This window comes from Primulina huaijiensis, chromosome 11, assembly GCF_012295235.1.
Source record: "Primulina huaijiensis isolate GDHJ02 chromosome 11, ASM1229523v2, whole genome shotgun sequence".
NCBI lineage: Eukaryota > Viridiplantae > Streptophyta > Magnoliopsida > Lamiales > Gesneriaceae > Primulina > Primulina huaijiensis.
Window position 1 is genome coordinate 1,534,636 of NC_133316.1, and position 18,160 is coordinate 1,552,795.

At 32.8% G+C, this 18,160-nt stretch overlaps 1 protein-coding gene across 1 annotated transcript; it reads right to left on the reverse strand.

The window, feature by feature from the left end:
• Positions 1 to 8,769: 8,769 nt before the first annotated feature.
• Positions 8,770 to 11,671, reverse strand: LOC140988961 (gamma-glutamyl peptidase 5-like). The gene is made up of 4 exons (XM_073458080.1): positions 11,263 to 11,671; positions 9,441 to 9,590; positions 9,195 to 9,362; positions 8,770 to 8,923 (listed from the first exon to the last, which is right to left on the reverse strand). Exons 1-4 carry the CDS (start codon positions 11,569 to 11,571, stop codon positions 8,822 to 8,824), a joined length of 729 nt encoding a protein of 242 aa, XP_073314181.1. The 5' UTR covers positions 11,572 to 11,671; the 3' UTR covers positions 8,770 to 8,821.
• Between the last annotated feature and the right edge of the window lie 6,489 nt (positions 11,672 to 18,160).

An 18,160-nucleotide genomic window follows, 5' to 3' on the forward strand; every position in this document is an offset into this window, starting at 1 on the left:
CCTGTTTAATGATAAAAATAACTCCGTCAAAGAAATCGCATTGAAAGTTATTGAGAACTTTTCATACAGCATTGATTCTCAAAAAAAAAAAAAAAAAATTTAACTAACTTAGTGATACATTGAATCGATCACCTAATTCTTGATCGATCACATGGTGGAAGAGCAAGCGGCGGCGGCGGCGTTCGGCGGCAATTCGTCGACGGCGACGCCGTTATGTCACTCTGTCATACCTATAGTGAACAAGCTGCAGGATATATTTGTTTAGAGTAGATCTCTTGTGAAATGGTCTCACGAATCTTTATCTGTGAGACGTGTCAACCCTACCGATATTGACAATAAAAAAATAATACTCTTAACATAAAAAGTAATATTTTTTCATTAATAACCCAAATAAGAGATACTCTTAGCATAAAAAGTAATATTTTTTCATGGATGACTCAAATAAGAGATATGTCTCACAAAATACGACCCGTGAGATAGTCACACACAAGTTTTTGTCTTTTGTTTAAATTTTAATATAGACAATTTTTACCATAAAATCAAATTTCATAAAATTAATTTTTTTACCAGTGATTTGATTTTAAAAAAATTTATTAATTATATATATTGTGTTTCATCATATTTAAAATGTTAATGTGGTATCTAATCTAAAAACAAATCATGATTTTAACCTTGAAGTTTGTAATTTGGCTCCATCCTGGACTAATTGCTGGGCTTTGTTTTTGAAAACTCATATTTTTATTGTTATTTATTTTTTCCAACATGTGATTTATCATATTATCTACTTATATGAAAGCGGGAATAAATTTGCTTGGCCAGTTTTGATACGGTTCCTGGTTAAAAGAAAAAACACGCGTCGTACGTTTCTTTCTCCAACAATCAAGAGTTTGTGCTGTCAATAGGAGGTTAATCGGTTCTGCCCACCTCTTCCTTCTTTTTCACCTGTATCTTTTTTCTTTCTTTTTTCTTCGGTTGTTGCATTTGTTGTTTTGCCTTTTTTACTTCTCCATCTGCTTGTGCTCATTCCTCCTAAAAAGCTTCGTTTGTCGTCCGATCTTCTCGCTAGAGAGCCAGAAAGCGTCGCCAGGTGAGTGTTCCCCTTCGTTCTCTTTGATTATGTTGTTCTTCATGTGTTTTTTCCCTCTCATAGCTATATTTTAATTGTGTTGGGAAGTGTCGCTCGGTAACCCGGAATGACTTATTTTGACGTCGTTTCCACCGTGTCTTTGTAGAGGTCCCTTGTTTTTTTTTTTTTGTCGCTCGAGCGGAGGGCCCTTGCTTTTCCTTTGTTATAGATCATATGCGTTTTCCCATCCATTCTGTTCGGCCTTGTTGTTATTCCCCCCTCGCAACTACAATAATCATTTTAGGAAGTTTTGACCGTCCCCCGTCCGCCTTATTTTGGCGTCGTTTTCCCTGTGTCTTTGTAGAGGTCCTTCTTTTTTCCCTTGTTTGAGCGGAGAGCCTTTGGTTTTTCTTTATTGTGACTTTTGTTATTTAATTGAACAACTAAAAGAAATAATTTGGTACAACTTTGCCTAGACATTTAAAGGTTTTTTTTTGTAATTTCTTTGGGCTGATTTGTTTCTCATTCTCTATTAACTATGACTTACTTTGTTTTAGTTTTTGTTTGCCTTTGTTTTGGGGATGTGGATGCCCATACTGATCGTTAAAATAGGCTGTTGTTCTGTTCTTGTATAGATTTATTTTATTTTGCTATATAGAAACAACTTGCAATCAAAAAGAAGCTTCAACAGCTTCAAACCATGGCAAGCTCGTCCTCTCGTACTGCATACAGGTTCAATCTTTATTTACAATTTTATTAGTTTACCCTTTAGTATTCTTGGTTTTTTACTATATACATGGTTTTTTTTTTAATCTTCATTAGCATCAACAGATTTTAACTATTAGCTTTTGTGGTGTCAAACTATAAGTTATAGCTCATTCTTGTGTGTTTCCTTTTTTTTAAAAAAGTCTCATATCTAGCATTAGTTAAAAATTCCATATACCAGTAAAACAAGTAATATTAAAATTAGACATTTTGAACTACTTGATATTATAAAATAACAATGATGTCGCGACAAAGAAAAGATAATGCAATAGAAATCAACAAGACTAAAACTCTCGTAAACGAAAATATGCTTACTTAGAAGATCGTAGGTTGGAAAAAAAATATGTGTCAAAACCAAAAAAATAAAACACGTGCTTCACAGAGTATTGATGTAAAAAAATTAAGGCTGATCCATTGACATATATAGCGAGTACTCCAGATTACAATTTCATCACAACTTAAATACACATTATTATTTTCTTTTTTTCTTTAACACTAAAACTCACTCTATTAACACTTAAAATAAAAAAAAACTAATGTCTAGCTTTTCTAAAACACAACACGTGGTGCAAATATAATCAATGATATAATGACTAAGACTTATATTATAAAACAATCAATTATGCCCTTGCACTTGTCAACAATTTAAAACATCTAAGTTACTTGTATTGAGGTGGCCAAAAACAATCATACCATGTGTCATAATCCATCTATGACTCACCCTTCTCCATTTGATATATATAAGTTTATCTACCGTCTAAAAATATTTTACAATTACTTACCTGAACATTTGAATACTTTTCTTTCAATATCTAAACATACTGTTTCTAAACCAAGTCCAATGGAAAACAACCCGTACGGTGATTGTATCGATTGCATTCAATGTTACTACAACTCTCTATTTCAGAAAGAAGTCGAAGAACTAATAAAAAGATTTTACTCAAACTCGGTATGGGCCATCATCTTACGAAGAGCACTTAACATGGAATCAAAGCTTTCTCTTCTACTAGACTATGCAGTCGATAATGAAACAGAGCTAGATATCAACATTATCCGGCAAACCCAGTATGTATATTAAACAGATACTAGAACAGCTATCTTGTAGTCTAGAAATCGTTTAATTCAAAAATATTTACATCGACCTGCTAACAATAATAAAATATATTCTACAGAATCTACATGCATAAAACTTGCCTTTATTTTATTTTTTATACTTACTCACTTTTTTCCTGTTGCAGTACATAAATAACTTTATTTCATGTTATTGGCATACCATTTTTTTTTACCTAATATATCTATTCTCAGTCATTTCAAGATGTATCTGACTTAACATATTATTAATGAATTAGCTAATGACTAATGTATTTAGCTGGTTTCTAATTTTAGTCAATAAATCATATATATAACCTTTGAATTACGGATATGCTCAGTAAATACCAATATATGATATAGCTTATACAAATGTATTATTGCTTACGATTACCTACGAACAATAGTTTGTCTTTGTTATTAGAATAAAGACATTTAATAAAATCTAAACATTTTCACCAACTGTTTAGTTTTAATAAGCTAAAATGATATGATTTTCTGGATATTTTTATTTATAATAAGTTAAATTTCTACAATTCAGTATCGGTTAATATACTAGAATTTAACTCACTTTATTATGGGATTTGTTTTTTTTTCAGGTACAAGCCCACAGGTATAAGCCCACAGACAAAAATGAGGAATGAAGTGATTTTGTAATAATAGGAACATAACTAAGTTTTTTGTGCTTTCTAGGTATGTGCTGTCTAAAAACATTAGGGCAAAAACTTGGTGAGACGATCTCACGGATCGTATTTTGTGATACGGATCTCTTATTTGGGTCATCCATGAAAAAATATTACTTTTTATGCTAAGAGTATTACTTTTTATTGTGAATATCGGTAGGGTTGACCCGTCTCACACATAAAGATTCGTGAGACCGTCTCACAAGAGACCTACTCAAACATTAGATAAAATATATGTAAATTATCATGCTGTTATTATATTTAGACTTTATTAATATTTTGATCGCAATATTCAGCCAACCTATAACTTGTTTCTTAGCTTTATCAAAAATGCCAATATTCACAAAACTATAGAATGTGCTAATTTTGATTGATAAATACATAAAAAATTCTTTAAGTCTTTACGTACTTTCTCCCACACTTCATTATCTAAATAACTTAAAAACTTCTGCTTTTGAGAAATATAAATGCCAAATTCGATTTTTAAAAATCGAATATATATGTAAAATCTACTTATTGCTAACCCCCTGAAATATTTTTTAAGATTAAAAAATGTTATATTCACACGGATGTATATAGAATATTCATTCCTTAATTTGTGTTAATATGCTGAATCATATTTGTCATGTTTAAACACCTACAACCTAACTCCACACAGGCTTAGCAATAGATTTTGTTTATAACATTTATAGTTTTAAACATATCTTATACCTTATTTTCTAGAAACACCATTATTCAAACAATATAATTCATTAATTTTTAAATGAAAAAGAACATTTAAAGAACATTTAAATACAAAAGAAAATAGCATATAATAATTTACCATGCCCATTACTAAAATTTTAAAAATAATAAGTACTTCAAACGTATATGAAATATATATATTTTTTCCTTGTCCACAATAACTAAACAAAAATATCACATATGCTTTAATCATACCTTCACAATAACACTATTGATGGAATGTCTAAGATAAATAAAGTAAAATATATTACTTCTTAGTCAAATCAATTTCTAGATTTTGATTCCTAACACTCAAAATTATCAAAAATTAGAAAACATTTAATTGCTATTACTCACCTTTTCCCTAAAAAAAACCAAAAAAAAAAAATTTAAATATTGCCCCGCGTATTTAGCTGCTAATTCCCTGTTCATTCCTATTACCTAGCTGCATTAAAACTGGTTAGTTTCGTTATTTTTTAAACAAGCTTAAATAAAACCTTTGCACATTACAACATGCACACGCAACTTTTACCAAATTAAAGAGTATTATTTTAACCATTTTCAAATATATATATTCCTACATCTAATATATCAGTTTACACCCAAATATACTTTGTATAAATAAACTAATTCCCTATGATTTTTGGTATCTATAATACTAACTTTTTTGCTCCTCATATTTAGCATCTCTAAGTTTTCTTATACAAATAAATCAAACTTGATAATCACTTTAAAAACTCACAGTATATATTGGTTTCTATATTATTTTATCAAAAAAAACTACAATTGTTTTAGTTTAGTTTATATCTATATAATTGTAATGCATTAAAAAAAAACCCATAACAATTAAATATATACAAATATAAACACATATTTATCGCCTTTAAATATAAACAAAATTTATCATTTATTGCATGAAAACTTGGATAAACACCTCAAAAATTTGAGGTGTCTATACCTTGTCTTACAAAAAAACTCAACTACGAGATAGAAATTCGTATTATATATTCAGTATAATAAATTTTCTTTTATTTTTATTATTTTTAAAAAATTAAATCCGAACACGGGTTTTTTTAAAAAATAATTTAATTTTTAAAATTAATTTCAAAAATAATTTTAAAAAAAGAGTGTGCAAAAATACCTCAATCCGCGCTTACGAAGCAAAGACGCTGCTTACGTGGAGCAGCGTCCGTGCTTCGTAAGCACGGACGGTGCTCCACGTCCGTGCGACGGAATATTTAGCGACGGAATATAAGCACGGACGCTGCTCCACGTCCGCGCGACGGAATATATATCAAAACCGTTTCCGTCGCTAAAATTGAATCAACGACGGTTTTCAAAAACCGTCACTACTTTTAGCGACGGTTTTGCTGAAATTTTGGTATATTCATTAACTGCGTACATTGCACGCTACGGATAATTGTATTAACGGCGTGCATATGCACGCCGTTAATACAATTATCCGTAGCGTGCAATGCACGCCGTTAATACAATTATCCGTAGCGTGCAATGTACGCTATGCACGCTGCGGATAATAGTATTAACAGCGTGCACATGTACGCCGCGGATAATCTTGAACTTTCAACGGCTAGCATCTTTGCAGCATGCAATGTGCGCTGCGGAAAAAGAATTTGCGCGATGCGAAAAACCATTTTTGTTGTAGTGAAGACGGAGAAAAAAACAGACAAAAATTCATCACGAAATAAGTTTTTTCAGAAACTTCTACTATTCAACCTGGTCTTGGTCGAAAATCCTGCTGGCCAACAAAAGTTCATCACGAAATAAGTTTGATGAATTAAGTTTTTTCATAAACCTCTACTATTCAACCTGGTCTTGGTCGAAAATCCTGCTGGCCAACAAAAATTCATCACGAAATAAGTTTTTTCTCTGTCTTCACTACAACAAAAATGGTTTTTCGCAGCACGCAAATTCTTTTTCCGCAGCGCACATTGCATGCTACAAAGATGCAAGCCGTTGAAAGTTCAAGATTATCCGCGGCGTACATGTGCACGCTGTTAATACTATTATATGCACGCCGTTCATACAATTATCCGTAGCGTGTATTGTACCCAAAATTTCGGCATAGCGACGGTTTTTGAACCGTCGCTGAAACCGTCGCTGATTCAATTTTAAAACCGTCGCTGAAACCGTCGCTGATTCAATTTTAGCGACGGTTTTGATATATATTCCGTTGCTAAATATTCCGTCGTGCGGACGTGGAGCACCGTCCGTGCTTACGAAGCACGAATACTGCTCCACGTGAGCAGCATCTGTGCTTCGTATGCGCGGATTGATGTATTTTTGCATACTTTTTTAAAAAAAATTATTTTTAAAAATTAATTTATTGTTAAAAAAACCCTCCGAACACATGAAAAAACAAAATCAATGTCATAAAAATCTTAAAAAGATAAAATTGCACGTTTGGTTTCAAATATACAAAAAAAAATGTAAAAACAATATGTAAAATTAAATAATTGATTTGTAGTTAATTTGATACTAAAATTTCAAATTTAAGACGTGTTTCCTATCACTTTAGTAACAAGTATGGGACATGTTTTCCTATGATCTCGTCTGCGAAAAGTTTTTTGTCTGATTACAGAACCTTCCGGAATATGTGAGGAGAGAGGCAAATGTGCTTATTTGACCAGTTGCACCAAATCAAGAATATTAGCCAATAACAGTGGGACACGTCACAATCTTTGGTTGGGGGGGGGGGGGGGAGAAATCTCCTGTTTATCCCCGACATTTGTTCGTTATATATATATACATACATACACACACACACGGGGTGTTTCGTGATCGCCGATCCACATTTTTCTCTCTCCTGGGTTTTCTACGTCGACGTTTCCAGAAATCACATATGTCCTGCCGTAGTTCCGGTTGTAAGTTAGGTGTTTCATTTCTTGGAGATTTTATGCTATATATTGGTTTGGAATTTGCTGGGATATTGTTCTACCAAGAAATTTTTTTTTGTTTTCGTTTGTTGTCTTAAATGAGCCACGATTAAGGTCTCGTATGAGGATGGTTGGGTATAATACAGTCGTTTCCTGCTCTGCATGATTAATAGAATCTCTCGGGATTGACTTGGATTTACAGTCTTGGACTCTTGGTTGCTTGCAATGTGATATATTCTGGGTTATGAAATGCCAAGTTTTCTTGTCCTAAGTTTTTGTTTGTTGTGGCGCTATAGATTCTTTCATCTTGATTTGTTTATTAAGCATTTTAATATTAAATATTGATATCAGAGAATTGCCACTGCATAAAGGTGCAACCGCTTGTTGCTTATATAACATAAGTCGTGTTTTGTGTTTTCTATTATCTAATGACACATTTATACAGTTAGTGAATTAAGAGATAGCTTTAGAGGTTGAATTAGGTCCAAGTCTCAATCTTAACTGGTATCAGAGCTCAGGTTTCACCGTTATGTGTTGGACTGCCTATAGTTAGACCACCCGTTCTGCCCATAGTTCGGTCATTTGTAAACTTCACGCTCCAGATGTTCATTCCTGGACGTGAGAGATGTGTGTTAATTAACCCACATCGGTTGGATAAATAACCTGGGAGCTCCATATATGGACTTGGACAATCGTCCCCTCTTGAGCTAGCTTTTGGGGTTGAGTTAGGTCCAAGTTCCAATCTTAACACCACTACTTCGGAAGCTTGACAGAGTTTTGTCGTCCATTTTTCCTTATGGATTTTGATTTTGAACGTCATGTTTGTTGTTTACTGCTTTGTATCAAGTGAATAAGACCTTATGGAAGGTAAAATAAAGATCCACATTGTACTTACGTCTTGGAATGCCTGAGTGCAGACTATAAGCATCAGAACCACCCAAACTAGCTGAGATTGGTCCTGGTGCAGCAGCTTGAGAGACATATGTTAGATGCTATGTGTGCCATTGAACTTTGTTTACCTTGTTATTTAAGAGAGTTCTGATGATATGTGACATCTTTTATTTTCTAGTGTCTAAATAGCTCTGGAAATTACATCAGCAATTGTCATGGATATGTTGGCTGAATGCAGGAGAAACTCCGGTTCTGTGATCAGTTCTTAATCGATCGTGCTCACGCGCATTTTCGGATATGCTCGGATTCATCATTGATGCTTTGAATTAACATTTGTTGCTATGAATCTACTGTGAAGAATTATCCATCAGTGGCTATCAAACTTGACACAACGTAAATAATGCTTTGAGAGCTAACATGGAGGAATCAAATTTAGCTTGCATCTGCAAATTGGATATTCAGCTATCTGTCTTCAAAATTCTATATGGAAGAAAGGCAGGCCTTGAATGCTTAATCCCGGGGAAATCATTAAAAAAATCAACATGCCAATTATTCAAATTAAATATATTTCTTCTGAAAGGTCGTGGTCATGTAGCAAATTTGGTCAGATAATCCATGACTGACGCTTGGGTTCAGCAACCGGTTCTATATGGTAGTCACCAAATTGCCCGAAGTAACCTCTATTTACATTTACAACTCTTGGGTTTCTATCACAATCTCCCTTTAAGGAAGCTTACGCATAGTTTCTTCCACGCCTCCCTGTCTGGTTCACCAGACTCTAACCTAGCCTTGGCCTCTTCACCAAGAGTCTCCTATAAATTTACAAGTAAATAAATTGTCAAGAGTGAATGCCCGAAAAATATAGCTCAATAAGCAGATAAAAAAAAAAGTAATGTCTTTCCGCTTGTGATGCGGATGCCTACGGTGGTCTGTTCTAGCCAACACTTTTAAAGTCCTACCTCGTCGTAGGTTTTATATTTTCAAGAGGAGATGGGGAAGCGTTTCTTATTAATCAAGAACGGGCTAAAAGTTGTGTCTTAATTCGATCACTCTTGTTTAAGTTTTAGGAATATAATAAAGTACCTCGATGAGCTTGAGATTGAGAAGGCGATCAATTATGTGTAGAACGATGTCTTTAGTATACTCGGGATGGCCTTGGATTCCCATAACGTGATTGCCACACCTAAACATCTCAACTCCGGTCTTGTTTGACCAAGCTAGGACCTCAGCTTTTGGAGGGATTTCCCATACCTAGATAATGCACCACTGTTAAAAATAATTTATAGGGAGTTTATTAGAATAAAGAAGCAGCGATTTTCATGATCCAACCTCATCCCTATGGAACTCGACGATAGAGAGGGAAGCCGGTATTTTCAGAGAAGTGAATACTTGCGATGGCAAGAATTCAACTTTCCTGATTCCGATGTCCCATCCTGTGGTCGCCCTGCCCGTCTTTCCACCCAGTGCTCGTCCCAAAATCTAATCAGAATGCAGAAGAAAAATCCATTATAGGCACAAAAACATGTCGTCGCAAAGCAAGCTTTTTTAAGGTTTGATTTGAATATTATCTAATTCTTGAATTTCCATGATGGGAAGTTATGTTTACTAATATCCAATACTAAAAAGAAAATAAACATACTAATATGTAATACTGTTGTGTTCTTGGAGGAAATTTAAAACACATAACAATCCTCAACGCAGAATTGACTCCACAAAATTTAGAAGTCACAAATTCAAGAAAATTATTATGCCTTAATTGAAATCACTAGGACTTTTTATGGGACCGAATCCTCTACTATGCACAACTCCGGATCCATTTCCGTGTGGGACACCCATATATGGCCACTATGAAAACCCATAATTGCGATTCCACTCACACATACAATTTAAGGTTGATTTTTTCTCTAGATTATTGAATTTTATTTTGGTGCGACCTTTCAAAGAACTATGAGTCTACAAATTCTGACCTTAAAATAAAAAATTTAGGTGGCAATTCGGTTTCCATGTAAAACGTGACATCTACATTGGCTATTGAACTTATTATTTAATCAAAGATAGACCCCGTAAAGTTGACTTTTCTTTTTACCTAAAAAAAATTTGTTCAAAACTTGGCAATCAACACATTTATTTAGTAGAAAACCAAATCCCCAATAAATAAATACATTTAGCGATGCCGCGTCGCGGCAACAGATTGGTAGTGTTTTCTACGTCAATTTCTTAATAAAAACGGAGTGATTCTAAAAACCTATTATTTACAGTTTAGACAATTTTCACAGGCCTTTTCTATAAATAAACATAAATTATTGTAATATAGAATATTGTAATATGAGTAGATATTTCATAAGACGATGTCACGGATCTCGGATAAATCTTGTCCACATTTACAATAAAACTAACGTGGATGACCTTATAGGATTTCACAAAATTGACCAGTGATATAGTAGGAATTTTTGTGTTGTAATATATATGCTTTAAATCTGTAATTTATTATTGTCTTAGATCTTCAAATATCTAGTAGATACATATTTTTCCAAAGAACAATCACAATTATAATTTGCTTCAATATAAGAAGTGGAAAAGGAGTGAGACATGCAGCTGACATAAACCCGAAAAGAAAGGACAGTTGTGCAAAATCAAACAAGAACTGCAAGAAACTTTAACATCATCGAAAACCAAAATTCATTCTTAATTCATAAGTTATATTATTAGAATACTGCTAACGTTTTATTAATAAAATATATTTCACTTTCCGAAAAGGGATATATATTTCAGAAATCATATATACCAAACTTATTTAATGATCACAAAATAGAGATGGGTGAGCTGAGATCATTTAGCATAAATATAATCGATATTTGATCTCGAACATAACCATTCCATTAATTTTTTGGTCAGTGTTTTAAGTGTTAAATTCAGTAGCGAAATTTTTCAAATGACTCCACACGTTGTGTTATGTGAAAAAACATATAGTATGACCATTGTAAGCATTGAATTAAGAGAAGAAATCCATGCTTTTCTAGGTGCTAGAGATACTAGAAATTCTTTTCACTAAACAAGAGGCAAGTCGAAGGCACAAAACGCGCCGAACTCTGAGCTGTCAACACAAGGCAACGAAGAAGGCAGAAATAAATATAAATAAAAAAATAAAAACCTGGTGGCCGAAGCAAATCCCGAGGACTTTCTTCTTCATGGCGTCCAATTTCCTCAGCAAAATCACCAGCTTGCAGATCCAGATGTCGCTCCCGTGCGCGTCATTGCAACTTCCGGTGATCACGAATCCTTCGTATCCGCCGATCTCGTCGTCCGTCGGGAACTCGCCCTTGGAGACCCTGAACAGGTCCCACACCTCCCCCTCCTCCCGCAGCATTCTCACGAAAACCCCGTAGTAGCCGCCGTACATCTTCTTCACGTAGTCGGAATCCTCCGCGCACAGGAGAACGGCGAACTTCTGGCCACCCATTCCCTCTCCTCTCTCTCTCTATATATATAAATAAATATGTATGTATATGTGGAGAGAAAAAGGGGGAAGAGGAGAGGTCTATCGTCGAAACTCGGTTGGAGCGAACTCTAACGGCAGTCTCATTTTATAACACGGCAGAGGAAGAAGGACCGAAGACGAATGAATTTACGATTCTGTCCTTGAAGTTGAATTGACTGAATTGCCCCTTGTCTTTCAATTGTCTTCTTAATTGCCTATTCTTGTGTCAGTAAAGCAGAAAGTAAATTATCGTAAAATCTTTGTAAAAAAGGAATTGGATCGGAGATTCCATTCTTACGAAGAATCTATCATCCCATAATTCCATATCGCAGGTTCAATGAATCTAGACTTGATATGTTTGTGTAATATCTCTCCTTTTTTTTCCTGGTTTATTTTGTCAACCGGATTAGCATATAATTTCCATATTCTATTTATGTGTTCTATATGTACATAGGTATGCCTATAGCATGGCACTCTAGTGTATCTATCAAATTGATTGTAATCTTATCTTAAATTTCTTTTCTGAGGATGGTATTCTTTAGGTATCAACAAATCTCATTTCGAGTTTTATACATCAGTGAGTCGTGTCACACATGATACATGTCGTCCATGATCGAATAAAATATGAGATGAAAAGAAAATTGTAGAATATGAAATTAGTTGGTTAATAGACATTTTCATCGCACATATCAAAAGTTATTTATTTTTTTACGAGAGGGTCTCGCTTATCTTTATTCGTGAAACAGATCAATCATGTCCATATTTACAATAAAAATTAATATATTTGACATAAAACGTAATATTTTTTCGTGGATGACTCATATAGAATATATGTTTCACAAAATTGACCCATGAGACCGTCTCACAGGAGTTTTTGTGTTTATTATATTCTATATGAGGTTTAACTTTAATTAATCTCTAGGATACAAATTAATACATTATAATTTGATTATTAAAGTCATATATAGGAGAAATATTATGCTTTGCTAATATTATGTTAATTAAGAAGTGATTGAGCTTGAAACACTCTGTATAATTGAAAGGTGAGTTATCATTATAATTTATAGCCTCCAATAATTACAACTTTTGGGGAAATTTTGGTGAATTACTTCTCTTTAGGGGGATTAATTAACAATATTCATATTAAGAAAAGAGGATTAATTATCTCATTGGTACAATGAATAATGGATTTAGACAAGATTTGCTTTGAACTAAATAAGTAATTAGCAAGATTTATCGATCCCATTCTTCACTAATCAAGGTAATTAGTAAACACAATCTCCCACTATATTTTATGATAAGATAGATCATCAAGTAGAAGTCTAGCTCCATAGGCTGAGATGGCGATTATTCGTCCATCTAATTTAAAATTTCATCTATTATCAGGAGCGGAGCCACATGTTTGTGCGTCCGGGTAGTCTAATTTTTTTTAAAAAAAATTATATTTAAATTTTTTATAATTTTGGAATAATATTATATTAGTTCGGGTAGATCAATTTAAAATATTAAAATATTTTAGAGATTAAAGTTCTAGCTCGAACAGAGCCATATTTCTGGCTCCGCCACTGTCTATTATTTTTGTTGAAATATAAGTTCATCTTCAAAAATAAAATAAATCGACCATGCTCGACTTATCTAATCTATATTCTTTATGTTCTTTTCTGGACCAAACCCTATCCTCGATCGGCTTCGATGAATCCGAATCCTTTCATCGTCGATTCGATTATTCCCTCTATTTGACCCCTTTGATTCATTATGTTTTATGTTTTCTTTTTGTAGTCAAAGTGTCTCTGTTAAAAAATAAATTTAATTATTTACAATTGAAAATGACAAACTAGTGAAGGATGAATCCGAAATTAAGCATGTATGCATGCGCCTTTACGCCACGAAAACAAGTGCTTCATTTATTTTGCATGCATGCACGCATTTTTTTGTTTGTTTGTTTCACCAATAGAAAATTACACGCAACTAAGAGGCTCCATCATTTTGGTATTTCGGAAACTTTATGAAAGGAAAAAGGAAATCCTAATTAGATATTGAAGTTGGTAAATGTTATATTTAGGCTAATGATTTTAGCTAATTGTTTTTAAGATAGCCTCTTGCCACGACCATAGAAAACTTCGAGAGATTTTAGAGAGATTAAGTAGCATATGACTTGCTAGGAGAGCTTGTTGTTCTTGTTTGGTGATTTTGCAGACGTAATTAATGGCTGCTTTGATAGTGTTTGCACCAAAAATTAAATTGAGTTTGATTAATTGTCTAAGCCCAAAATTTTAAATGAATAGGGAAAAAAAACAAAGAGGCCTATTACTGTATTTACATAAGCAGATAACGTCCAAGCAAGGAAATCGTGGGAGGAATTCATGGCTGGTGGCAGATGTGGAAGCGATCGTGGACAGTGGAGAAAGTGAGGAGTTGAGCAGCCGAGAGTTGAAGAAACCGTCTCAAACGTGAACAAATAGAGAGAATTAAGCAGTAGAACACATACACAATCTCTCGCACGAATTCTAGCAAACTCCTTACAGAATTCTCATAGTTTTAGTCAATGGTTTTCATTCCAGATTTCATTAGTTCAAATCATTTTCACTCAGATTTCAATAACGTTATTTGTTTTATGTTAATATTTAGTGAATTCCTATGTTTTATTGAAAATGTAGATCATGTTAGGAGCTTATCTCTCAATTTTTAATAGTGTTTCTCTAGTTTTCTTTGTTTATGACGTCATATTTGTTTAAGAGATTATAACGGACGGTCAAATTTAGTATCATGTCTGTTGATGCGATCCGGGTGAAATGTATGAGCCGGTCGGGTGCTCCACCGGATCTGCTATCAAAATAATGAAGGGAATAAGAGCAGTGTGAGATATGGCTTTCCATGTGACCTGCAGACAAGGAGATGAACTCGTGAATGGGCGCCGAAGGGGTGTCCGGCGTGGCCACTCCGATGCTTAAGTCAGTGAATGACTCAATAAAAGACCAATGTAACCAAGTGATGGTTGTGATATTGGTGTTGATGAAAGAGTAATAACATGAGCAATGAATGCTAGTGTTTTCAACATCTCAATAGATGAATAAATGCAAAGAAGGAACCTAGTATTTATAGTAGGAGAAGTAATGACGACCTCGTTCTGCGTGCTACCTACTAATTATAGTAGGACGGCTGATTGTATCCTATATCCTGACATGTCAAATCTTATACTAGTCACATCTCGCCTGTCTGATTTTGTCAACCACTTAAATCGGTGTCAGAGATAGGACTGCTGCTTATATCCTATTCTGCTAGTACACTCAAGTGTGGTGCTCATATCGAGGCTTTTCCGGGTAGTGAGTTATCAGCCGGGAATCCACCCGAGAGCTCGGACCTCTTGTTGCTTATGATCTCTTTCTGTAATTCTGCCCTGATCTGGGCTATTTATTTAATATCTCGAGTCGTCTATCACTCAGACACCGATGGAGGCATTACCAATTGTCTCGGGAATTTTGCTAAAAGCCCGGGCACAATTCATACCTCTGATCCGGGCACAACCCATGACCCAGGCTATCCCGGGGGTATCATCTGCAAATCGAAATATTGTGCAAACAGTACTCGCAAAAACGTGATCAAATAACAAAGATCACATGCGAACTTAGAAGGAGTAAGTTTGAGACAACATGGATTACAGATTAAGTTACTTGTTTGAATAATTAGTGGCAATTTTGATCCTAGTTCACGATTAATGTCATTCGCTATGGTCAAATTTTTATAATATTGATGAATCTTCACTTTCAAGTTAAAATTATGGTATGGATTCTTTTTATTAGTGGACAAAGCAAAGCGCACATGTGATATGTGTGACTGATGAATTATATCTTTAAAATAATATATTTTTATTGTAATATTAGTAAATGTTTTTTTTTTAATGAATTTAACATTCATTAAATAGATAACAAAATGTTAGTGTACAAATACTTTGGGCATCCTCAGGAGATAAAGAAACGAAAAAACAATTACATCAATACATCCATAATTTCACAAGATCTAGGGATACATCTAAATGTGTGAATTTTAATTTTCCTAACAATCTAATCGACGTTAGGTACTTCATTATCGAATAATACTCTATTTCGCAAGATCCATATGTAATAGACGGTTGCTGCTAGGGCCACAATACGCATCCTTGACAGTATGGAATTTCCTTCGTAGACGGATCTGAAGGCTCTTAACACTGCCGAATGTGAGCCTATAATTTTCTTCATGTGTAACCATGTACGAACGTTATTCCAAATGTTCCTAGAGACATGACAATCGAAATAAAGATGTAGGAGAGGTTCCTCTGCCGCACCACAAAGAACGTAAGATTTTTCCACCATGAATGGCAGTTTATCTCGAGTGAGTAGCTTCCCATGTGCAAATAACCAAAGCAGAAATCTGTGCTTGGGAAGGATGCTCGATTTCCCCATAAGTGGTTTCCATAGCCAACCACCCCTGGAGTTCACGAAGAATTTGTAAGCACTCCCTATCCCCTGATTACCATCGAACCAATTGTTTAATTCACTTATATCTGCGTCAACCGATCATAGTCGTCTCAATAATTCATCCAGAATAGATAGGATTTGCTTGATCAAAGGTGAATAATCTTCATGCCAACTCCAATACCACACATCTCCAAGGCTACTATATGTGTGGTTAACCCACTTGAGATTTTCCCATTATTCGGAATGAATTAGATTTCATTTTTTTTCTCGATTATAAGTCGAATATCATAAATTAATGTAATTTTTTTTTAAAACATGTCACGCTACCAATAATTTACACCACAAGCACAAGAATAGGGTTTTTTTATAATTAATTTAAAAATAAAAAAATATTTCAAAAATAATTCAAAAATAATTTTTTTGCAAAACTACTTTAATCCGCGTTTACAAAGCGCTGACGCTCCACGTGGACGAGCGTCCGTGCTTTGTAAGCGCGGATGCTCGTCCACGTAAGCCCTGTATATTATTATTATTATTATTATTATNATATTATTATTATTATTATTGTTATTTATTATAATTTTTAATAATTAATTTAATTCGAATGAAAAATATAAAATATAAATATTATAATATATGTTAAGTATTAAATATTTTGTATTATTTGGTTGGGTGATTGAAAAATTAGAGATATGAGAGGATTGAAGGAAAACGTATATAAAATCAACATTTTAAAAATACGAGAGGATTGAAAAAATATTTATTGTTCCATTTTAAAAAAATGAGATGATTAAAAATATGAGAGATATGAGAGAATTGAAAAATATTTTTTATTTTTAAATTATTGTTCCAAGAAAACTTACATAAAATCAATTGGTCAAAAGGATATTTTAGGAAGACTCATTTCGAATTCTCTCAAAATTATATAAACACATATTTCATAAAATAAAACATATAATTATATATAATGGGTTTATTATTATTAATAGATTTATTAAATAAATCAATATATAAAAATGAGAAGGCCAATAATGAAGGAAGCAAGCAAGCATTAATAATTACTTGTATAATATATTAATATTGTATTTTTATGTTGTGATTAATATTTTATTTTAATGTTGTGATTAAAATTCAATTAATAATAATAGCTTAAATTGAAAATAAATAATGTACATTTACGAATAGAATGAACATATTGTAATTCATTGTAAGTTTTATCGATAATATATGCTAAAGTTAAACATCTTATTGGTGTATTGATGAAAGAGTACTATTTTTATTCTCCTTAATTTTCTCATTTCAATCCTCTCATATCTCTAATTTTTCAATCACCCAACCAAATAATACAAAATATTAAATAATTAACATATATTATAAATATTTATATATTTTTTCCATTCGAATTAAATAATAATAATAATAATAATAATATATTTATAAATATATTTTCACGCCGTGTGAGTTTTTATGTTGCGATTGAAATTAAATTAATAATAATAGTTTAAATAGAAAATAAACAATGTAAATTTAATAATAGAATGAAAATATTATAATACAGCGTAAGTTTCATCGATACTATATGCTAAAGTTAAACCTCTTATTGGTGTATTGGTGAAAGACTACTATTTTTATTCTACTTAATTTTCTCCCTTCAATACTCTCATATCTCTTTAATTTTCTCTTTTCAATCCTCTCATATCTCTAATTTTTCAATCATCCAAATAAATAATACAAAATATTTAATAATTAACATATATTATAAATATTAATATTTTATATTTTTCATTCGAATTAAATTAATTATTAAAAATTATAATAAATAATAATAATAATATATTCAAATTAAATTAGTTATTAAAAATTATAATAAATAATAATAATAATAATATACAGTGCTCGTCCACGTGGAACGTCCGCGTTTTGTAAGCGCTGATTAAAGTAGTTTTGCAAAATAATTTTTTTTAAAATTATTTTTGAAATATTTTTTTATTTTTAAATTAATTATAAAAAAACCCCACAAGAACAACAAACACCACATAACTATTATACAAATTGACTGCATAAAATTGCACCTAGTTTACCATACAAATTTGGATGCAGAGTCCACGACCACGAGA